Source organism: Plectropomus leopardus, chromosome 24 (assembly GCF_026936395.1).
Source record: "Plectropomus leopardus strain MGB_pleo_1.0 chromosome 24, ASM2693639v1, whole genome shotgun sequence".
Classification (NCBI taxonomy): Eukaryota; Metazoa; Chordata; class Actinopteri; order Perciformes; family Serranidae; genus Plectropomus; species Plectropomus leopardus.
Window position 1 is genome coordinate 12,017,016 of NC_142199.1, and position 24,874 is coordinate 12,041,889.

General features: G+C 40.2%; 1 protein-coding gene across 5 annotated transcripts in view; it reads right to left on the minus strand.

Moving 5' to 3' along the window:
• Positions 1-24,874, minus strand: part of LOC121963003 (FERM and PDZ domain-containing protein 4-like) — an 84,413-nt gene that overhangs the window by 26,177 nt on the left and 33,362 nt on the right. For 4 of the 5 annotated variants that reach the window (XM_088074286.1, XM_088074290.1, XM_088074289.1 and 1 more), the window contains exon 2: positions 3,193-3,315. In XM_088074286.1, coding sequence (XP_087930412.1) covers positions 3,193-3,315 — 123 coding nt within the window. Of the gene's footprint in view, positions 1-3,192; positions 3,316-4,581; positions 5,118-24,874 lie in introns of those variants that run through there. The other variant, XM_088074287.1, reaches the window with a different exon arrangement.

Below are 24,874 nucleotides of genomic sequence, written 5' to 3' on the forward strand. Positions count from 1 at the left end.
TCAGCCAAATGAGTTGTGAAAATCAGCATATTATTATTAGAAAAATACCAGCTTTTGTAAGCTACAAACACAGCTGAATATGTCCACAACTCTCATTAAAAAGCACCCACATTCATCGCTACAATCACTGCTGGAAACGTTCTGAACTCTAATTTAATTTAATTTAATTTAATTTAATTTAAAAAAAAAAAAAAACAACAACAAAAAACACCTGATTTTGTCACTACAAAAATGGCTGGACGTGTCCCAAAACTTGTTAAAAAATACCTGCTTTTGTTGATACAACCATGACTGGACATGTTTTCTACTCTCATTAAAAAAATACCCTCTTATGCACAACTAACACAGCTGGGCATCTGCCATACCTGCTTTTGTTACTACAAAAACTGCTCCAACCCACTTTTGTTGGAACAGTGGTCGGATGGTGTCTGCTGAAAAGCTCTGCTTATGCATTTAAACTATGTCATGCAAAACGGACAAATGCGACATATCCATGGTTTGCAAAACATACAGTTCCAATGTTATATTCTGGAGACTGGGCTGGATGAATATAGTCAAGCTGTGTGTTTTTTAAGGATTTCAAATACACTGACACTTGAGTGGAGAACAGCACGTAAAAACCTGCTAGATCGTGTTAGGTGAGGTTAGGGGAGTTATCCGTCCAGTATAATCATATCATCCATTGGCTTTACCCACTCTCGCTCTCTTTTGTCTTTCTTTCTTTCTCTGTCTCGCAGAAATCCAATTGTGATATCTAATCTCTGTCACACCTCATCTGAAGCCAACAGCTTTTCACTGAGAGCAAAGGTACATAACCAGAGCTGTCTCCCATGTCATACGTGACCCCTCATTATAGGGAGAGCAGGGGGAAGAATTTTATTTGTTGCGGGGGGTGGGGGGTGCAGAGGAAAGAGGAGAAAAATAGCAGAATGTATAGAAAGGATGTATAGGATGATATAAGGTAAGGTTATAGCATGAGATAAAATAGACAGAAAGAACAGAAGGCAGTGGTATTGAAGCTTATCTTATTATGCCCAGTGTTGCTCATGTTACTTTGTCAGTGCCGCATTTGTCCAGTGAAGCCAAGCAAACCAGCGATGGGAGAGCAGAGAGACCAAGGGAAGGGAATTGATGTCAAGGGGTCAAAGCAAAGAGGACAGAAGAAAAGGAAAGGTCAAAGACAAAAAGGAGGAGGCAGGAGGAGGCCATATAGCTCTAAAGAGAGGAAAATAGATAGCAAACAGATGATTAAAGGAGACATAAGGAAGTGCAAGACAAGAAGGTGAAGAAAGAAAACACGATGGCAAAGGGAATGAAAAAGAAGAAAAGGAATGGTAAACGGCTGGAAAATGAGAGCAGAAGCGAAGAAGGAAACCAACAAAGAAAAGGTACACATATGCATACAACATCAATTAATTCACAGCATAGTTTTACCATGGCATAAAGCAATTTGTACATCAAAACACCATGTCAATGCAGTTAATTGGATCACAGCTTATCAAAATCAGACACGTCTGCCTGTTCTGCAGCAGCAGCTGGATTCATTGTGCAAAACGTTCTGTATGCCAAGCCCTCAATGCCAGTCCAATTTGAGGATTTGCACATTTACCTGGCTGAAATTTTCCTCCTGCGTAACAGATTTACACAGACAACAGGCACTGCACACACAAGTGGAATGCAAAATTACCTGAAAAAAACGAGGTAGGAGCAGGCGGAAACTTTTTTTTTTTTTTTACATTTTAACTCTGAAATAGAGTCCTCAGAGTTCTCAGAAGTGCCGTTCTTAAGCCCAGATCAGACCAAAGTTTTGCAAAGAGAATAATGCAAAGATAGTTACAGCAGTGTGTGGTGACCCATCTCAGCTCGACTCAAGCTAGCGGATGGTGTCGCCTGTGACTCAGCTTGTTAAGTTGCCAGTGGCTGGTTTTAGAACATAGGCAGCGCCACCTTTTTCAACAGCAAATCAGCTTTTGTCATCTTGTTACAAACTTACAGCAGATGGCGTGTAGGCTTGCTGTGGCAAGTCTGTGTCAGTCTCCGTCCATACAGTTTGGGGAGGCTTTGTAGTGATGATTGCACATCATCGAAACCAACACCTCCTCACTCCCAGCTTGTCAAATACCAACGTGTCAAACTGTGACGGTCTAAGTACCCGTTTAGGGTCAGCTTTAGACACTCAGGGATGATTTCAAAATTAATTTCAGTATTCACAGTAAATGTACAGTTTCCGCTCATTACATGCATGCAGTCTCTTTTTAAATCAACTTAAACCAATGGAAATTTACTTAATTTTTAGATTTCGACAATTAAAGTACTTGGTTAGGTTTGGGAAAAATATTATGGTTTGGTTTTAAATAAATATGATTTAGGGTCATTTTCTGTATGTGAGTCACATGTGTTTTTCCACTGACACACCGCAGTTAAGTAGTGGTCCTGACTCCATTTACTCTAATGGGAGGAGTGAATTTGAGCACATATGACATATGAGATTCTTTAATTCCAAATTACTGACATAAATACTGGCCACATGCAAGCCACACAAGCCACATATGTTCTTATATCTGCACATCTGGGTTCTCTGCATTTTTCAGACAAATCAGGAGAAAATTAACTTTGTTGAAGACTTTTCCGTCTCAGCAGCACATTCTTCTAAGATCCGGCAACAACTGATACGATCTTGTGCTCGTCTGACATCAGATATTAAGATAGCAGATAAAAATCAGCGGCGAAATAATTAACTTTCTGCTGTATATAGTGCTGGAATGTTTTTTATCTGCTTTCATCCACCAACACGATGTTCACAACACTGCACTCATTTAGGAGGATTTAGTATTATTATTATTATTATTATTATTATTATTATTATTATTATTATTATTATTATTATTATTATCATTGGTTTGCTAAGGTCACATATGTCATGTACATCACATGACGCACTACATGCCATTGTTAGTTGCCGCTGACTTTTGGTACCACCCTCCCACACAAAGTTGACTTTCTTGCTCTTTGTACCACATCAGTTGCTTGGAGCTTCTAAATAATGATGCTAAAAGGTGTGGAGGTACGTTGGTATCACACGCCAAGGGCCACTGTCCAAGCGTCTGCATTTTTAATCAGTTTGAAGTGAGAACGCCTCGTCCAAACATGTAAGCACATGCATTCTGGTGTTTATGATCACACTGTACATACGTGGTGAGGCAGTCCCGTCCCTCCCTGGTGCTGTTCATGCTGTCCCAGCTGTATGGGGACCCCTGCAGTCCACCCCAGGAGCCTGGGCCAGGGGGCGGCCAGCCTGACATTTTGTTCTTATGGCTGAAAGAAAAGAACAAGGAGGGAAAATTAGTATCTGTTGATGTTTTTGTTAATGTGGTGTGGGCAATAATTAAAGCAATTCTCAAATACATCTTTCCAGAAGTGAAGTAAAACCACAATATTCTGATGGAGGTTCAACTCAGCATTTTGAATCATAGCAGTTATGCTAGTCAGAATGTCATTTTAGAAGTACCACAAGAGTATCACCTGCACACAGTTACTTCTAAGAAAACAAATATTCAGTCGTATTTATACGAAACTACAGGTTTAGACTTTGAAAAGCTGCAACAAATCTTTAGACTGGCTAGAGGACTTTTATGCAGGGAGAAGATCCACAGAGAACACAACTCATGCATAAACATCACAGCACATGTACCCACTGATTCATAATTTAAGAAAAGAATCAAAGGTGAATAGATAAATCTTTTTTTTCCCTTCTCTTTGGATATAAAACACTCAGACACCCTGGTTAGATCCCTCTCAGCCCCATTAGTGTGACCTCTTGCCTCTCTGCGTGTGGCTTGCAGTGTGAGATAGCACTGCTTAGTGCAATCGACCGCAGTCAAATAACAGCTCATCGGGTCCGTAGATAGCCGATCAATAGCTGCGTGCACAGGCAAGCGCTGTGGTACATGCTCTGAGACTGTGCGCGTGCAGCGGGGGAAAAGCACTGATGTGACAGCTGATTCGGTTATCGCAGATTACTCAAACAATGTCACTGTGGGTTTCAGGAGAGAGACAGGGGGAGGAGATAGGAGTCCAGTGTGTCACCTCAGCATGATTTGTGCATCCCATAATAAGAATTGAAGAGACCACCCTCCTGAATCAGCTGTGATGCTACAGTGACTAATCATGCACAGATCATAAAACTCTCCTCAGAAATGATCCTGAATGCAGTAAAAAATCATCAAGCCGGAGTAACGCCACTGAATTCAATTATCTATGCACTTCATTTTCATATTTGATTTATTTCGGAGAACACTTCCTTCCACAGCCATAAACCGTGAGGACATCTTTATTGTCCTGACCTCAAATCTGTGATAGCGAGTTGATGCATAGCTACAGTAACAATGAGTAGATTAATGGCATTGCAGTGCCAAGATTTAGACTGATATTTTGTAACACAGCGTATTCTCCACAGCGTGCTTTGCATCAGAAAGACGTCACACGTCACAGCCTCAGCTCTTGGGCGTCTGGCACTGAAATCAAAGGCCATAATTGATTCTGCAGTCGATGCAAATTCTTAAAATAGACGAAAATGCGTACTAGATGAGGACGTCATCACCGTAGGAATCCAGCTGATCAATTCCCATATTGTGCTGCTGATGGGCTGAATACATCAGTCAGTCATGTCATTTCTTGCAGGGCGTGAAAAAGAAACTTGGCCTTGGATGAAAAGTGTAAAACAAGCTCACTGAAGTGCAGTGAAGCTGCTGGTGGAAGTGTCAGACCCTCTCAGTCATTCTGAGGAAGAAAAAAAGCTTTCCAATGATACTTCACTTGTCTCAAGAAATACACACACCATCCATGCTTCCATTAAGAGCGACTTCAAAGAAAGTGAAACAAAGAAGGCAATAGATCCATTTCAACACTCCCAGGCTTTTGAGTTAAACTCCCCTGGATTCTGTTGCCACGCACAGTTTCCAGTCAGACGCTCGAGCTTCTGCTGATCTTCAGTCATCCGAAAGAAAAACAGATCCACCGCCACTCTAGAATCCCAATCAGAGGGTCTTGTGCTCAAAATATACAGAGGCCGCGGCGTTAACGGCTGTGCAGATCTCCAGTGTGTAGCCAGACATTCATCTGTGTTTGTCATTGTGCTGCTGCCGAGAGCAGCTTTGGTCCAAACTGAACTAAACTGCTGTGGCCTCGCCTCCTTTATCCCATAATCCCTCTCATCACAGAGAAAACAAATCCATGCTGTGTGTGTGTGTGAGAGAGTATGAGTATTTGTGTATGAGAAAGGGAGAGAAAACGAGAGACAGGGAGAGACAGAGTGTGTGCAACTGTGCATGTACTGTATAAGCAAGTGTGTGTGTGGAGTAAGAGGCTTTTCAGAGAGCAGCGACGTGTGTGGAAACATCGCTCCATCTCTGAGCTGGAGCCACACAGCGCAAAGTGTTGAGAGGAAACTGACTCTTAAAGTTCACCTGGATGGCATTAATATTTCACTCTTCACTTTCAGTCTTCCTCCAGCAAAAAAAAAAAAAAACATTTTTATGTCAGAATGAGACAGAAAAGGGCAAACGGTTCTGCCAGTGAGACAAAAATTATAGTTGAGTGATACTGCCATCCCCATGGCAAAAACTACACTTTAAGACCCACTTGTAGGCATCATATGATGATATTTACTACATTCTCAAGGTCCTCTACCTCCAAGCCATGAGCCGATTATGAGACCATGGGCCCCTGGGAACCGGCATGCCAAAGGCCCGACCACCTCTCTCACATAGGAGCAAAACACACGCCATTGTCCATTCTATGTCTCTTTGAAATTCCTTTGCATCTTTTTTTTAGTTATTTTGTCTCTCTTTAAAGGTCAATTTTAGACTCTGACATATATCTGTGTCTTTTTGGGATTATTTTTGTGTCTCTTCGTAGTTGTTTTGCTTCTCTTTGCAGTCATTTTACTTTGCATCTCATTCTCTTTTTTTGTCTTACAGGTATAATTGTGTAATTTTTGTTTGTTTTGTGTATTTATAGTTTCTTTGCATGTCTGTTGTTGTTTTGTGTCTCTTTTAAGTTAATTTGTCTCATTAAGGTATCTGTGTGTTTTTTTTTAGTCATTTTTTGTTTCTCTAAAGTCTTTTTGATTCTCGTTATGGATTTTTAAAAATCTTTTGTGGTACTTGCGTGTCTTTGTGGGCTTTTTGCATGTCTTTGAGGTCATTTTGTGTCTCTTAAGTCATTTTGTTTCTCTTTGAGGTATACTCATGTCTTTTCTAATCATTTTGAATCTTTTTCCTGGTTGGTACACATTAATTTGCATGACATTTTACAGGTTAAGGCCGGGGGGCCCCTGATACTGAGGGCTTCTGAGCCTGTGTCTGGTGGGCCCATTCAGTGACTCATCAGTGCTCCAAGCTGCTCTCTATCAGCAAAATGTAGGGATTTACATGAGGATTCAAGCTCAAGCACTATCAAATTGCACTAAATGAGCACACAAAATCAGATAGCTGTGTTTACCATTGATAACAATGGCAGTCAAACTAATTTTACAGCTGCGTGCTAAAGTACCACCGAAAACTGCACCCTCAATCTTTTAGTTGGCATGGTTTAGGCTTCTTCTTTTTTTCTACCTCAGATATTTTTCTAAAAGTGCAAAAGGTGACTGACTAAAGAATCTCTGTGCGGGAACTTACGAACAGAGACAGATCACAACACAAAGTATTGTTGCTAGAAATGTAACCCCTGCACTCAACATCCTGAAAGTTGTCTTCTCGATGAACTATGCAGCAGAGTTTTTGTCCAACTGATGTTGCACAAACTTCCTGTGTTAACATAAGGTCTTTACCCCTGTTTCCCCACTATTCTGATGCTTAAACATACCAGGAATCCAAATGTAAGTGTTCAAATGCAGTGGCAGGGGTCTTTGTTCTTAAGGGTGCTGAAAAGGCCACTGTAAGGTACCTCCAGGGATCAATTTCTCTCTGTCATCCACGCTACTGCTAAAAATCTAAACTTCATAACACAAAATCAATTTTTCTTTCCTTGAGTGAAAAGTCTGCACAGGATTTAAGAAAAAAACTTATGTTTCTGATACTTTTTAAATCGTAGTGGCACGAAAGACATTAAGGCAGCATCAGGATGACAGGCAGAAGCAGGCAGACACAATTAAGGCTGTGATATAGTATACTTGTCTTAATATATAGATTCCACAGATTACATTCATAGATAATAGATCAATTAATATATTTTGACAGGTTGCTAGTATAAAGAGACTGCCTGTGCAAGTACTGCCAAGCTTGAGCCTCTGCCTCTGTCTTTAAAGGGGCCCTCCAGACACATCTAAAAGTATGTAAAAACACTCTACTTTGATTAAAGTTTGGTTAATGGGGTTTTCCCTAATAAAAGAGTTTTAAGAAAATCTATAGAGGAAACAGATCTACTCTTTCTCCCACTTATAACTTAAGCATGTAACGCACAGTCATGTGATCACAACTTTTACAATTATGTGGGTTGCATACAATTTCTGGTGCAATACTTCATAGGTCTACATACAAACAGTGCACAAGAGCAGCCTGCCAGCGGCTTCAGAATGGTGAGCATCTTTTATTTCTTTATGTTAGCTTGTTAGCTTGTAACCGGCAGTGGCTTGCACAGCGCTAGTGGATATGAAACACACAGTAATATCTGCTTGGATTTCACAGTGGGTTGGTCTAGTTTACATCCAAAAACTGCACACTCTCTCATGTTTGCTGTCAAAACTTTCATTATGCTAATACTAACTCTGCTCTCTGTGCTGACAGGTCCGCTCTGCACTGAAGGTTTCAGATTTATTTGCTGGTGGTGTATCAAAGTCTGTTCCCTGATATGTCTCGACATGTGTTAACCATATTAGACAGTGATTGGATTTTGTATGAGTGACAAAATCTGGCTTGCATGGAGTACATTTGAACCTCAGTTTTTAGGAAATTGTACACACATCGTCCCCTTCAGTAGAGGAATGTGAAAACACCTTTCCAGTGACATGTCAGTACAATCAGGGTCTGACATTTTAGCAGCCAGGAACATAAGAATTTTTGAGTGGAAAAGGGGGCTTTAACTAACAGACCAGTATATTTTCTTTCATGTTTTTGACTAACTTAGAATCCCGATGCTTGTTTTGCTTGTAAAACCTTCCCTGCATAATTAATTTGCCATGGCTAATTCCTCATAGACTGCTGTTACAGGTATCGATCCTTTCTGTCTTTTCATTAGGTTGTTAAAACACTAAAAAGAAAAAGAACAGATCACAGTAATTGACTGCACAGCAAAGCATTACCTTGCGCATAGGCATAATCACTGTGTGAGTTAAAAAGAGTAATTGCAGCTTTTCATCCAAATGTATTTCACCACAACACTACTAAATAGTAACAAAGATGGTGGTTACTGATGCTAGTCAGATTTTTTTTTCTTTGCTGCATCATATGTCAGGCCTCCCTATCACAGAAAGCGGTGGAGCCAGCTGGCAAAGACCTCCCCGCTCAGCCACCACATGCTCCAGTCAGCAAGAACGCACAGCCCCAAACACTGAGCTCTGGGTGCATTGCAACAAATGTTTTATTCCTCATACACTGCAGCTCTGATTTGGATTAATGTTCAGTGAAGTAATCCATTAGAGTTCAGCTGAGGTGATACCTATAGTACCATGTACACATGAGCCTAATATGTAAAGGCCCATCAGAGTGGATTATAATCCCTTTTTCTCTGACATTCATTACATTTCATCAGTAAATATGATGACATTCACAGAGAATTCTACAACTCATGATAACTAGAAATATTCCTTTATCTCCAATGATAACTGTCAAGCACTGGTCATCTGCACACAATTCTCCACACGGCGATTACACACACCTGGTTGAAAATCAGGAAAGTATCCTTTTAAGAGACTTTCATGTTTTGTTGTTTACCCTAAAATACTAGGGCTGACCTGAATGCTTTGATCCTCACCATGGTAATCGCTGACCAATAAAGTATTCAAACGCTCCATTTTCTAAACCATTACTTCAAAAATATCAGATAGCCCATGAATTAAGAAAAGAGTAAACCAACACAATTAATTGTGCATCAACAATAATTATAAGTTATGTTTGGTGGAGGTCATTAAAACATTGTGATAGTCCTAGTTCTGGGACTACAACAGTTTGAACATCCATAACAACTTTACAGCTACACTTTTTATCGAGGGTACCAGGGTAATGTTTACATCCCCGTCTGCCTTCACAAAACAAACAAACAAACAAACAAAAAACAGATCCCTGCATCACTTAATATATTTCTGATGCCACAATGGCAGTGCTAGACCAAGACTCGACATCTTTTACTTATATGCACTGCAGACTAACAGACCTGATACAGTTTGTGACTAATTTCTATATTTTGGACTCTACTGTGCCACTGAACCCTAACATTAGTCAGCCTCCATCTGACTGTCTCCTTAAATAAAAGTCAGGAGCAGAAACAGAACTGAGTCACTAGGGCATTTCCACATTGACCTTTACTAACACACATTTTCAATTCAAAGAGTTTAAGTTGTGATTTAAACATGACATTGGAGCAGTGCAAAGATCCCGCCCCAGGATTGAGGGCATTTAAAGGGCCGTTTCTGCCGATGGCCTGGCTACTTCTTACTGCTGGGAGTGAAAATAATTTAGTTTGACCTTCCTTTTTTGAATAGATCACCCATAGTCAACATGGGACATTAAATCTAAAACCCCTCAAGATCTTTATCAAGACTGACTGAATTTGCACAAAAACGAGAGAGCTCTCCCAAGATGCTTTAGCCTACATTATGACAATACTCACTACAGCCAGTAGCGTAAAAACCACCTCCCCCTGCCAATTCTCACCACTTTACACTCTGCAGAACAACTAGGGTAATTTAAGCAACTTTTTTCCCTCGTCTTTTAAAAGCTCAGCTGCTGAATGTCCTGCACGCTGGCGGAGCTGAGGACCCCTCTCAGAGTGTAAGGACATGTAGGTTAAGTGGTGGGTGGAGTGGTAATATATACACAGAAAATGTACATCGGGGTTTGGGTCACCTCCCTTACAGTTTATTCATTTTAACATGTCAGCTGAGTCTGCAATAAATAAAAAAGAATCATTCCTAGTCTTCCCTTTATGCACTGATATAATGACTTAAGTGCTTTTGGAAAATATACTGCAATCAAAGGTATTTCAGCTCTAAGGGCTAAGGAGATGAGATGCAAAGAGATCTCACAGTACTCAACATGTAAATCTCAGAAAACAGATGAAGAAAAGAGGAAAAAAACTTTGTGCAGAACTTCCCAATTAGCCTGAAGTAACTCTTAGCATGCGTATTTCAAGCATCATCTTGTATCATCTTCAAACTCAGCAGGAGGCTCCATTAAAAACTCACATTCTGGTTTAAAGAGCCAAAAAACGAGTAAAAGAATACAGGATGTTTCTCTGTGGCTGTAGTTTAAAGATACCATAATACATGGTGTAACTGACTTCACCCCATAAACACTATAAGATAACAGTTTACAGGTTAATTGCGTGTCACACTATGCGATAATAAAATGTCAGCTGTAATCGGTGTCAGACAGGCAGCATAAATTTTGAGGCGTGTTCAACTGTGTGATGAATGCCCTGTTATCAATGCACCATGATTTAAATAGGAGAAAAAATACAGCAGAGACACAAATGCAAAAAATAAAGCTTTGGCTATAGTACTGATGACAGATATATACCATTGTAGTGTCTATGTATGTGTATATGTTCATCTAAAATGTGTGTATTTTGTTTAGCCAGGAAGGTCTCATCGAGATACAAGATCTCTTCTTCCGGGTTGCATGAAAATTTTCAGTGTATTCCCCCCTTATTTAATGGGATATTTCAACTGGTTTCCTTCAGCTTCCCACTTGAAGGATTTGCTGCTTTTCTCCATATGGGAACATAATTTCCAAAATGGGCATTGTGCTTGATTAAAGAAGACTTGACATTAACGATTGAGACCATGAGGAAAATGTTTACTGAGGTGTGTTTGTGAGGTTTCTTTGTGTTTTGACAATGCTAGGACTAACATGTGGTTTGGTTTTGGCAAAAAAATAATAATAAAAGACAAGAAAAAAAATCAGCAATGCAGCAGTGTCTTGGTAAAAACTGTTTTTTTGTGGCACTATCCTGGCAGGAAACGCTATGACGTCTTGTAAAAAAAAAAAAAAAACATCTGCTTTCCATGATTCTATCTCTGCACGAAACACGGCAATGTCTAGACAAAAACCAACAACCGCTTTTCATGCCACTATGTCCGGTGGAAAAACAGTGACAGGTTGCTAAGTAAAACCCCTGGTTGGTGACTGCAAAGCTGATGAAAACACAGCAATGACTCAGCAAAAAGTAACGCTTTTGTTTGTTGGTCTAGAACAGCAGTCTGCAATTTGGCAGACATCTTGCCAAGGTGACAGACCTTCCACCATCCCCTCCCCCTCCAGATGAGAAAGTTAGCACATAAGCATTGATACGGTGCATATGAAGTGTAGAAATGTAATGTATTCTTTGCAGAAATGTATAATGACAACATTTTTTCTGGCATTTGGGCTGCATATATAACCCCTTAGTTGAAGCCTCGTATCACATGATTCATTAATTATCAAAGGCACATAATGTCGTACGATTACACAGTTTCATGTAAATCTGAATTAACTGGATTAAGTGCTTTTGTCCAATCTGGCATTGATCTGTCACTAGTAATTTCCTAATTTGCTCACTAATGGACCTTCATTCCTCTTAGTCTTCCTCATTATGCTCATTAATGTTCCAACTTAACACACTCATAGCTCCTAGCAAGACAACTCCAGCCATCGCCTGACCTTCTTCTCCTCCAGTCCTCATCCTCTTTCCATTGGTTGGCTCTTTTCACTCTTTAGTGCTCACTCAGTCTTTCTCCATGACTTTGTGCAGTTCATAAATGAAACATCGGTGCACGTTGTTAAAAGTTGCTCTGGAAGTGGTCTTACTTTATATAGCTTTACTATCTGAAGGCAACATGCTTTGGCTCTCAGTGCATTTCACACTGTGTGTGTGCGTGGAAATGTGTGCACATACTTTCTTTTTATGTAACCACTTGAACATTAAGCTCCGTTCTGCATGCTCTCTGAACATCTTGCAGAGTACAGATGTTTGCTAAACAAGCATAATGGAGTTTAAAAAAAAAGAGCAGAGCAAAAAACAAAACTGCAGGAGTTTCACAAAGTTGTTAATTTGCAGCAGAGGATCCGGAAACACTTCTGAGTACAAATATTCTCAAGAACAATCTCAGTCACTCATAAACTGAGGAGATAATGGATTCCTCCATTTAGATGATTAATTTTCCAACCATCCATCTGAAACTGAAAAGCTCTCCCATTTACCATCGAAAAACCACAGATTTCCATTCACAACAATCATGAGTAGCACTATAGGCCATCAATACTCTGGATAAGCCATTGTTTCTAAAGGCTTCTGGTGTCAGACCTGATAATCAGACTGAATTGCTATTTTGCTTCACTTTATTGTTCAGTCTGATAATGTGCTCATTTTAGCAGATTTCTGTTCGCAAAGAGGGTTTTATAGTTTTTTTTTGTCAAAGCAAAATCTCAAGGGGCTGCAATCAGTGAATTTGCTCACGAGGGCAAAGTCAATCTACACAATTCAGTCAGTCAGTCATTTTCTGTAACCGCTTGTCCTCGTAAGGGTCGCGGGGGGGCTGGAGCCAATCCCAGCTGTCATCGGGCGGAAGGCGGGGTACACCCTGGACAGTTCGCCAGACTATCGCAGGGCCGACACATATAGACGAACAACCATACACACTCACAACCACACCTAAGGGCAATTTAGAGTCATCAATTAACCTGAGCTGCATGTCTTTGGACCGTGGGAGGAAGCCGGAGACCCCGGAGAGAACCCACGCGGACACGGGGAGAACATGCAAACTCCACACAGAAGGGCCCCCGCCCGGACCGAACCCCGTTCCAACCGGGATTCGAACCAGGGACCCTCTTGCTGTGAGGCAACAGTGCTAACCACAAAGCCACCGTGCCGCCCTCTACACAATTCAACTTTGGTGAATTTGGGAAGGCAAATGTGTTGCTGTGTTGCACCACTCACTTTATTTGACCTTATAAACGACTCCACAAGAGAGGAGAGTTACGAGACATGAGTTGATTGTACAAAGGCCTGTTTTAAATGAACAATGTGAACTTAATGTCCCATAACATCATTGTCCTTTTAGGAAGCTTGTTAACTGTCAGTCAGCTCAGCGTCAGTTAGCAAGGTCGTTGACTTATGCTTATGATACACTAGAAGACTTTGAGAAGACTTTTAAAAGGCTAAAGCCTAACACCCTCTGACATTATAAGACAATTTGAGTTTCTAGTCACAGGCTATAACATTTTGCAAAGACTTGGATCTTGCAGGGTCACTATTTGCAACAATTAGATTACTTTTCACATCTTGCACCTGGTGGAAAATATTACATGAAACTCCCTTTAGGTAGTATAACAATTCCAGCACGTAACTCTAGAAACACAAGATAAAGGTTGTCGATAAAGATAAACTGCATTTGTGTAAAAACTTTACATTTGGGAACTGAGTACACATTATCTGTCTATTTAGCACAAGTATTTACCAGTGCTATCGCAAATTTCATCATGCAGCCCAAGTCTACATTTTTTCATAAAGTATTTTCACGTTCTATCTCAGGAAGATAATATCTCCATTCTTAATCCCACTAGCATAGTTCTGATTGGTTGATTGTTGTTGTTGTTGTTGTTGTTGTTGTCGGAAATTAGTATAGAACTATTTGAACTGCCAAAAAAAAAAATAAATAAATAAAAATAAAATATCCGCAGCAATTCTGTAGTCTGGAAATTATCTAGTGTAAAAAACACTCACGTTGAATATCTAAAAAGGTTATTAAATGTGTATTTTTACCCCGTCCTCTCACACATGTTCAGGCAACAATGCTCCAACATATGCAGTCATTTGAATTTCCCCGTCAGCCACCAAGTTGTGAAATCCATAGTCTATCAGCACCAACTGCAGAGGCAGTGAGTCACCACTATTCTGCTATTTTATGGTTGCGGGTAAATGTTGCATTTGTCATGTTGCACTGTGCTGCACTGAGCACTATAAAGTCCCTCCCCTGAAAATTAACTGTCCTCTGAGATGATAATAAAGACTGAACTGTGCTTGAGCTGATTAGTGGGATTTGGTTCTTTATATCCTCTAGAGACGAAACTCCTTACAAACACCGGCTGGTCTTTCTGATGTGGAAACATGCCAACGGCGTGTGATGATGGAATCAATTAAAAGCTCACATAAAAAGCTACTCCTTACAAAGACATCAAAGTAGGTGAGTGAGGGAGCTGCTTCATTGAGGCTCTCACTCAGCAGAGTTCAGGACCACGGACAGCTCCCCTTCTATTATACAGCACTGCTCAGGATGGGAATACTAATTTTCAATTGAGTGCGGTGCCAGGAATGTATTTTTTTGTCTACTAACACACAGATACACAGCAATACACAAGCACAAAGACACATCAGGGTTAGGTCAATAAGTACACAGTCAGCTGCATCAATCACAGCTGTCCAGCATGGTTAAACCTCCAGCCCCAGCATCCTCATTTTACAACGAAGCTCCCATCACCTCAAACAAACAGTGTATGAGAGCGGTTTCTGTAAACACTCCATCTGGAAAAGACTTTTAAAGGCTCCAGCTCTATTTGTTCACTCATCCGTTATCATTTCTTCCTCTTGACTTTTCTCTCCTCGTCCGTCCCCCCCCCCCACCCCTCTCTCTCTCTCTCTCACACACACTCACACACACACACACAAGCACGCTGTGAGTGTACCAGACTAGAACTGGGCACACCCTGTCCTTTCCCAATGAGAAGATTTGGACTCTTCCTCAGGCTGCTCGCCAAACTCATGACCGTGGCAAAACACACACCTACACATCGAAGCTCAATGTCCTCATGCCCGCCTTACACCAAATGGCTTTTCAAGCGATTGCAAAACCGCGGACATATTTCCAATGTTGCAATACGATCATGAGAGATATACCTCCGTTTATTTGGGCTCTCATGATCTCTATCATTTGGTGTAAGGTAGTCAGAAAACCCATTAGTCTTAATGGAGTTGTGGGGAGCTCCTGTGAGATTGATCATTTGGTGTAAGGTGGGGAAAGAATCACACAATGGTTTCTGTATTATCTGATGGAAAAAACACACACTATTCATATGACACATATGAATAGTGATCACATATGATATGATCCCATGGATGGCCTCATCACGTTATGTACTTAATGTAAAGTTACATTCTCAAAGTGAGGTAAGATTTAGGCAAGTGAAGCTACATATGTAAGGTATGTACGGTGGGTTTAGGCAAATAAATATGGATGGATGTTGTCAGGTCACGTACTTGGCGTAAAGTTACACACATAACAAAAAATTATGTACTTGATTTAAAGTTATGTAGGTTAGGTTTAGGCAAGTAAAGTTATGTAAGGTGATGTTTAGGAAAAGAAACACAGATGGGTGTTATGTACTTAACGTAAAGTTACGTACCTAATCTAACTTACTTCGTAAAGAGCAAAGATGCATCGGTTGGTTTAGGAAAAGGTACACAGTGACAACCTAATATAAAATAACTAATAAAAGTTCACTCAGATTCACTTGGAAGGCGCAAGAATGTCAAGTCTCAGTTCTTCTGAACTGTGGAAAAGAGGAGAAACTGTTTTGGAGTGAAGAGGAGTTGGTCTTTAGTAAGTATCTGATCCACCAACCATCAGTTGTTCTAGTGAGAGATCTTTATTTTTTTTAACGGTTGACCTCTCATTCTCTCTGTCTTCCTCTTGTATTTCTAGGGTTATGTGTTTGCACACCAAAAAGAGTTTGGTGTAATATTTTCGACCAGGAGCAGGACCGGAAATAATCTGAAAAAGAATTTAGCTGTAGTATTACAAAACGGTCCTGCAAGATCCCCAGTCTTTGTAAAATATTTTAGCCTGTGACTAAAAACTCAATTTGTCTTTAGATGTGAGAGGGTGTCACACTTTAATCATTTAAAAATCTTCAAAGTCTTCATGTGCTTGGTAGGCATTAACTGCAAATGACATTTAACGGCTTGAGACAAGCTCTTGAGCGTTTTCGAAACATCAGATTTCCCCTCAGGATGAAAGTTTTCTGCAGCAATTGGTTGGGGGACAGCAGGTGCAGCTACAAGTTTATTCATTTCAAAGATAAGATAGTATCAGATGAAGCCTCAAGTTGTCAGTGGTGAGGGTTAAAAGTACAGGATCTTTCTGAGAATGTGAGCAAACGAAAACAGAATATAAATCAGTTAGAAACCATAAAAACGGAAGATATTTAACAGATATTTAAAGATTTGTATGTAGGCTGCTGGGTAGGTTGACACTGAAAGAAAATAAGATGGGAAAAAAGTGTGAATTCTTCAATTAATCATGAAAACCTATATTACTTCAAACATACTTTCACGGATGACTACAGTTAAACTTTGGTATAAACATTAATTATTTATGCAGACTTTGAAGACATGCACATAAAAGTCTATTTTGTAAATTATGTGTCACCCTTTGGGAGGCAAAGTCAAAGCTTTGATTGACAGGATTGCTGGAGTGATAAGGGTGCTGAAGCTGAAGCAAGGATCAATAGTGACCCTTACAATGCAAATGGAGGTAGGGTTTGTTCAGCTCGAAGTTCATTATTGCTTTGGATGATATATTAGCTTTGGTCTTCAAGATACACTTACCTTTACCCACAAATAATTCTAAATGAAAGCGGTTACAAGGGCAGGTCACAAAAAGGAAAACTACACGAGGACAAGATAAAGCTGTATCAAGAAAAGATGAAAATGATGCAAGATATTTTGCTAAAGGAATAGGCTATCTTGCTTGTAGGTCAGTAATATCTGTCACTGTGCCACTGTATCTGCATCAGCCACAGACCTATAAACACTTTCCGGTGTTGCTTTTCAACCTTTTGCGGCACAGCAGTAGATCTCTGTTGGACAACACAGTCCACAGCACATCTCATTGATTCGTTGTAAATGTCATATAAAGCCCTGTGGAACCAGGGGGGCAGAAAACACAAAGGGCGGCGGAGCAGTGTTTAAAGTGATATTTTTAAAAGAAATCTGATTATTGCCTCTTTGAATTATGTTTATGCAGCTGCTGAAACAACATTTTTTTTGTATTTGGCTGCAAAAGAAAAGCACTTGAACTTTAGTCTGGGCGAGAGGAGAAAATAATATTGAGAATTTTCATTGCAACCGGCACCGATAATGGATCTGAGAATGAGCACCAAGGTGCAACTTAAGGAGCAGGATCAAACAGATGGATCCCACGAGACAACTAAAGGCAATTACTCACCAGTCACCTTACTTCCCCAGTCTGTCACAAAGAAAAGGATTGAAAAGCCAGGGCTTAGATTTTCCCTTTTTACAGACATTTTGTAAAGTATACTGCAGTGATCCTGCAGTTTCAGTCAAGGCATCATTATGGAGTGAGGTTTTTGCAGCCTTACAAGAGAAATGATGTCTCAATTTCTGCACATTCAATTGCAAAATAAGTTTTATTCATCACATAATGTTTGTTCTAGATCTCTTAAAAAATAATTTCGGTACCGAGGCCCTTTAATTTGATTCATATTCAGACTGGAGGGTAGTACATTCACTGAGGTCATGCCTAAGGGGAGTTTCACTGCCAGTTAGTTTCTGGTTGGTTGACTGTACTCGCGTGATGTAGTGACGACCAAGCATTGACTACCTCTATTTGGTTCAAGTCAATCGTAAAGGTTAAAGAACAGTGTGTGTGTGTGCAGTGTGTATCTGCTTGCAGTTTGCACAAGATGTGTGTGTGAATGAATGCTAAATACACTTGAGTGACTTCATTTGTCGCTGGGTGTGCATTCAGTCCATGTCAAAACACATACAGGCTGAAAACATTACAGCTGGCAAGAACATCTGCACCCAACATTGAAGCATAATGCTGCAGGCTAAAAATACCACAGCAGAATAAGCGTTGCTGAACGCTCCCTAAATCAGATTACACAGGAGGATGGTGATCATTACGATGAATAAGAAACACTTGTCACTCATGTCTGGATTCTTGAATCATAATGTCTGAATGAAAATCCTGCAGTAAAAAGAAAGAAAGGAAATAAAGAGTGCAGTCGATGTGCCACGGATAAACATTTTGCCACACTGTCAAGTGTTTTATGAAGCATTTTGAGAAATGATGCACTTACAATCTGGAAGTAAAAGCCATGCTCGACCAGTAGAGTAATGGGACTCACATATAGATACATGCCAGGTTTGGACACGTGTCCCTGTGCACGTGGATACATTTGTATGTACGCATACTGTACTGTATGGGGCTTTACAGTACACTGAGCGTGTGTGTGTGGGTGACAGCGTGGCTCTGAGAATACACAGTGGCACTTAAGTATTATGTGATAGCATTTGGAGCAGAACTAATCACTCCACTCGCCTCTTTAGCAAACAGATGTATCAGCAAACAGGCAACTGGCTGCAGTCAGTGTGAGCTCATCCATCATGTGCCTCGTCACTTAGTGACTTTACACATCGTTTTTTTTTTTTACTGTCTTTAGTTCTGTGTTATTTTTCAATTGCCCGAATTCCCAAGGCTACACCTTATAATTAGCTTACTACGTTCAGAAATGCACAATGTTGGCAAAGATAGCATATAGTTTTGTATTTTCTCTTTCTCACTGTTTCTCATTTAATCTTCACTCTAACAGACTGCTGGATATGAGAAGTTAAAAATAAAAAAAATCTACTATATCTCAGAGGGAAAATGTACAGGAGCCCTGAGAGACAAGTATGAAAAAAAAAAAAAATATTGGCTAGGAATGAATTTTAATTGACACTAGTTTAATTTATTAATATGCTATTTACGAGACCTTAGCACAATTTCTAAGAATGACTGGTCTGATCAGAGGTGTCTTTTATTTACACCTGTGTCTTAGATGGAAAAAAATGAACTTTGAAAGATAAACCAAAACCTTTTGGCACCTGTTCTTAAGTCATGAGCTCAGGAGAGACTCCTCTCACTTGCCTCTCAGGGCTTTCATAGGAATGCCAGCTGATATGAAACCACCAGTGCACAGCAACTAAATATGCAACTAAATAAAAGCTCCCCCTGCTTGAAAAACTGCTATTCAGTTTGAAGGCCAAGGATTTATTAATTTCACATTTTGCCTGTCATGTTTGATTTATTTGTTCCACAGTGCTGTCTCTATTCCCTGCTGCAAACCAGAATGCTAGTGTGTATGAGAGAGAGAATATGAAATATTGGATAATGCAAGATATTTTTATCTTTCCCTCGGTTCTACAGGGACAGAATTGCCCACTGTATGTAGTAAAACAGAGCTAGAGCGATAAATTATGGAGTATGCACTTCCTAAGAGGCATGTACAGTACTGTGTTTGTGAAACATCCTCATACACTCATCTACTTGACAGTGTGTGAGTGGTCAAGCCTGCTGATACTTCTGTGTACTTGAAGCTTAGAAATCTCTTAAAGAAATACATTTTTTTTTAAATTCTACATGTCATATCTAAAAGGTGATGAAATTCATGAAAGGATTAAAGGGGTAGGTATAGCAAGGTGCATAGGCTGTGTATGGTTGGCAATATATCCGTGTCACTCAGTCAGTGGGTTCAAATAGCTTTTATATTCCCTTGATGGTTTCCAGTGATTATTTTGAAACTCACAGCAGGGCTCTGACTGTGCTGAGAGAGAAAAAAAGAAAAAAAAAGGCTGTAAATTTACCTTATCACATGAGTACTGTGAGTGTAATACTAATCCTGTCATGTCTGAACAGAGTGAACATGGACAACCCCATAATAGAGACCTACAGATGATTGACAATTAAAGAAAAGTAAAGATTATCTTGGCAAAGATTTTCAGCCTTTATCATTCCCAAGTCGTCAGATAGTGACACTTTCTCATGCATTTTGATGTGTAATATTGATGCTAAAGGCACTCTTTAGCGTCTTTAGGCTTTCAACTTACTCCTACGTAAACCCGTCAGTGACAACACTTGCCGCTAGCATTTTTTTTACACAGAGATCGTGTTACAGGGTCGCTATTTAGTCCCTCCTTTATGCTGCCTTTGCACTATGCAGAACCAAACAACGGCGGCATCACAGCAATTTTAGATGCATGACAGCACTGCAGAACCCGAAAGAGGCAGCCGGGAGCTATGTTTAAAACAATGTCTCTAGTGCCTTTAGCATGACACATAACATACAAAGCGCTTTCCGAATAATTACACTGGCAAAGCATGACAATAACAATCATTTACCGTCCCTGTTATATGGGGACTGATCTCGTCCTCTGCTCAGAGGGCAAGGAGCTCCTGAACCTTACTGTTTTCCCAATCAGAGGACATTTACTGCTGCTGATCTTTTTCTTTGAGTTAGCCACCAACTGCGTCTCCTCCCCAGCTGTCCTGGGCCTAACACTGTTATAATTCTGCCTTGAACAAACAGAACAGTGTAAAAGAGGTTGCTGAGAGCAACTGATGTAGTATAAAGAGCCAGAAAGTTGCACAGGGCAGGAGGGAGGGAGGTGGATGGGTCATACAAAACCAGAATTACACCCAGGAAACCTCACCTTTTGTCACATATGATGTGTTTCAGCTATGCGTCACGTAGCCTTGATACACTGCGTAGTGCCATGTGCATTAGTATCAAACGCCGAGGGGTGTGACAAAGCATCTGTATTTGAAGTCGTAGGAATGTGAAGGGCTGGAAATTTTCGGAGTCTCTACTCTGGAGGGACAAACACCAAACTCCCAAGAGATATTTCCTAACTTGTTGGTTTAATAATGGAGATGGAGGATTTTCCTTTAATCTGTCATGTCGCTGTGCAGTTTCTATCCCGAAGTAATTCTAAAAATGAACCTCAACACACCAGCAATAGAATATTCAGTTAAAAGATGCAGTATTTTAGCTGGTTGCCAACTCAACATAGAGTATGTTAGAATGAAGTTAAAACTTCAGAAAGATCAGTCACTTGAGTGAGTCATCTTGGGACACATGGGTGGTTTTGATGCCTTTGTTCTCAGGGATTGCTATGGGGTTCAACCTCGGGGCAAACACCAGAACATGCCTTGCTATGATGGGCTTTGGGGAAAAGAGACGGTTGTTTCAGCAAAAAGAAAACACTTCCAGTTGAACTTTGGCAGTCACAGCTTGGTTACAACAAGGCAGTTATACATTCATAAAGCAAAAGCGTATTCACCAATGTGCCATTGAATAATGCACTGAGCAGATTCCATGCAGAATTAATGAGACATAAAGGTGCTAACAGAGAAACACATGCTGTATGTTAAGTTCTTTCAACATTTACAGAACATGTGATGCACTCCTTTGGGGAAAAATTCTATAAGAGCGTAACTTTGTGCATCGCTGATCAGCTGGCATATTGTGTCTAAATTTCAGTGTGCTCGCTGCTCGAGAATTAAAGCGTAATTGGGAGATGATGCTTATTCTAAAAGTTATTTGTTTTTGCGAGGAAGGGGCGAGGGAAGGAAGTTCTGATCTGAACAGAGCAAGGAACAAAATGGGTTTTGCTTCATCTGCATAATTGATCAAATTTGGTCTTTCGTCAAAGGGGGAGTGGAAGCATGAAGCACATCGCTCCAGTCATTCACTGTTATCTGGTGTGAGATATGACTGGAATCATAGGAAGTAAAATGTGGTAATCATAACATAACAGAATATTAGTGCTCACCAGGAAATGAATCCCTGCAGATGACGTGCGAAAGAAGGAAGCACTGATTAAAGTATTCCATTTCAGAGCCGGTATCTTTTATCAAATAAGCACTGAGAGATAACAAATGTGTTATTCTGCTGGGCTGAAATTAAAGATGCTACTGTGATTCTGTACTTAAAAGCAAAGAAAAAAAGCATCCCCATTTCTTAAACACAACAAAAACATGCCTTTAAACATATTTCAGCATCCTGACACAATCAAAAACCGTATCAGTCTCAATTTGAAAGATGAAGCACATCTATGAAGCGGACCGTACCTGGTTTAAATTACAGGCAGAGATAGATACACAGCGGAGTGGATGAATGTGCTGCCATATAAAGTAGACAGATAGGTAAGGGAGAGAGAGATGTGTGATGTGATTTCATATACTGAATGAAACAGCCAACAGTGTGTTCACCCTGCCAGCCCCTCCTGCAGTGATCCCCAACCAAATCCCTTAGGAGGATTATCCAGACTCAAATCAAGAAAATTGTGCAACTTTAAGGGTTACGGGCCGAGAGTGAGAAAGAGAAAAATGGGGTGGGGGGGTGGTTGTGGTATCGCTGATGCCTGATGGTATTTTTTCTCCTCGCCAGCCTCTGATTTGTGTGTTTTGTGCAGCTGCATGTCCACCTACACCAAATAACCACAAGTTTGTGGAAATATACAAGTGGCTAACAAGTATTACAAGCTACACAGAGCTGTTCAAGGATATGTTTGGATATTTTACATAACTTAACATACATAAATTTGAGTTTTGACCAGCTCAAACTGCTCACTCATATTAGCTTTGGCTAAACTTAAAGGATCGCAGCCTCATTGAACGAATAAATGTTGGCATTGGACGGTTTTGCAAACCACAGAGACATTATATTTGCACATTATTATGTAGTGATTAGTCTGACCTTATGTTTTGACAACACTGAGGCAACATCTGTTTAGGTTTAGGCATGAAAACCACTTGATTAATTTGGGTAAAGACAAAGTTATGGGTTAAAGTACCTGATTTTGGGGGGGGAATCCCCACTGGAAACATGAGTTAAAAAACGAACTGCTTTTTGTGCTACTATCTTGGCTGGGAAAACAGTGATAGGTTGCTAAAAAAAAATCCACATTTTGGGTCTAAAAAAAAACACCGAAAAAGCTGTCAATGGTCGCAAAAAACACCCACATTTGGGGTCTAAAAGTGGCAGGAAAAATATCGACTGATCCCCAGAAAACACCCACATTTGGGGGCTGAAAATCTGCTGAAAAACTCAGCCATGGGTAAACTAAAAAAACATCCATGCTTGGAGGATGAAAAGCAGCTACAGGTCACTAAATGACACCCACATTTGGGGGCTAAAAGCCACAGGGAGAACAGTCTCAAAAATCCCCCGCATTTGGAGCCAAAAAATTCCACTGGAAAAACAGCCATGGATCGCTAAAAAACACTCACCATTGAGGGCTAAAAAGCTGCTGAAAACACAACAATAACTTGCCAACCTGTTTTGTTGGTTGTTGGCCTCTAACAGTGGCCTCCAGTGGTCTGCGGCTTGGCAGGTGTCTCTTGGTGACATGCCATCAACCTTAAAATCCTGAAGTAACAGTCAGCTCATATATCATGACATATGAAATGTGCAAATGTAACATATCCCTGGTTTGAAGAAATGTATAATGCCAATATTTTCTTCTGATCACAGGGCTGAAGATCAATACCACTCTCATGTCTGTGTGTCAAATAATAAATGCTAGAGCTGCCAAGCAATTAGTTTACCGTAAAGACTGGAAGCAGTGGGAAACAGCCAACCCAAGTCTATTCCAAGGTGAAGAAATATATCGTGTTAACTGGTGAATATTAGTGATGCTATTAGAAAGTGTATTTTTTACCTTTGGCTGGAGCTTGGCAAGCTCCTTCCCCGTGTTTCTAGTCTTTAGGCTAAGATTTCTACATACGCAAAGAAGTTACTTTTTTATCACAATGTCTGCAGTGATTATGAAAAGATTACAGGTGATTTCAAGTAATGACTGTCCTGATTTACTCAAAATTGGAAAATGACTCAGAGTATTCTTTGGGATGCCACAGCTTGTCAGATGGCTCTCGGTACAATGGAACTTTGCCCTCTGAAGTAGCAGCATGCATTGGCATTAAGCAGAAGGCAATTTGGCATGCATTACTGTAATCTGATATTCAGAACACAAACAAGCCCTGCTGGCTAGTTTCACTGCCAAATTCCGACACACTAAAGCCAACATTTTCCCCATCGCAAAAAAACACACAGACACAGGTCCTGTCTTTGTCTTTAGGATGCATGGATAAGACAGATTAGGCTAATGTTCCCCAAATAAAGCCAGATGTGTGATGACAGAACTCTCATTAGTCCACATTCAGACTAAAAACAACAAACACAACAAGAAGGATCACAGATCCCTCTCACCTGCTGCAGCTGTTTTAACTCCCATCTTACAATGAATGATTTATTACGAACATTAAAAGGTGATAAATGAGCCACAACTTCTCATTAAAGTTTATGAAGCAAACTTGGCTTGTATGCCATCTGCAAACAGAAGGCTCCAAAACTGTATTATGACAGCTCATGGATACACCACGGCCATCTGGGTACAGGGAAAGCAAGGCAAACTTGCCAGTGATGCAAACACTCTCTTGGTGCCTGTTAGCGTTCTGCCATTATTAATTTTTTCGCCATTTTACAGTCTGTCTACAACGGATGGAGCCAAATGTGTATTAATGGGAGTGGCGGACATTATAAATTGGCTGAAGCATACGGAGAAGTGCAAGTGGTTCCCACGAGAGTAAAACTCTTGGAGAACGAGGTGGAGAGGAAGCCCTTCTTATGATAAATGGAAGCTATTTATTCAAATCAGAAGTCAAATAAAGATAAAAATGTGATAATATGTAACACATGCAGATTTTGGGCACTTTCCTCTGCGCTGTGTGACTCATCTGTCTCCATTAATGTGGCAAAATATGAATGTTTTCCATTTTATTTGTTTTTTGGAGTAACTAATTTAACTGTTTCTCTCTCTCCTTGTGATTTACAGGGAT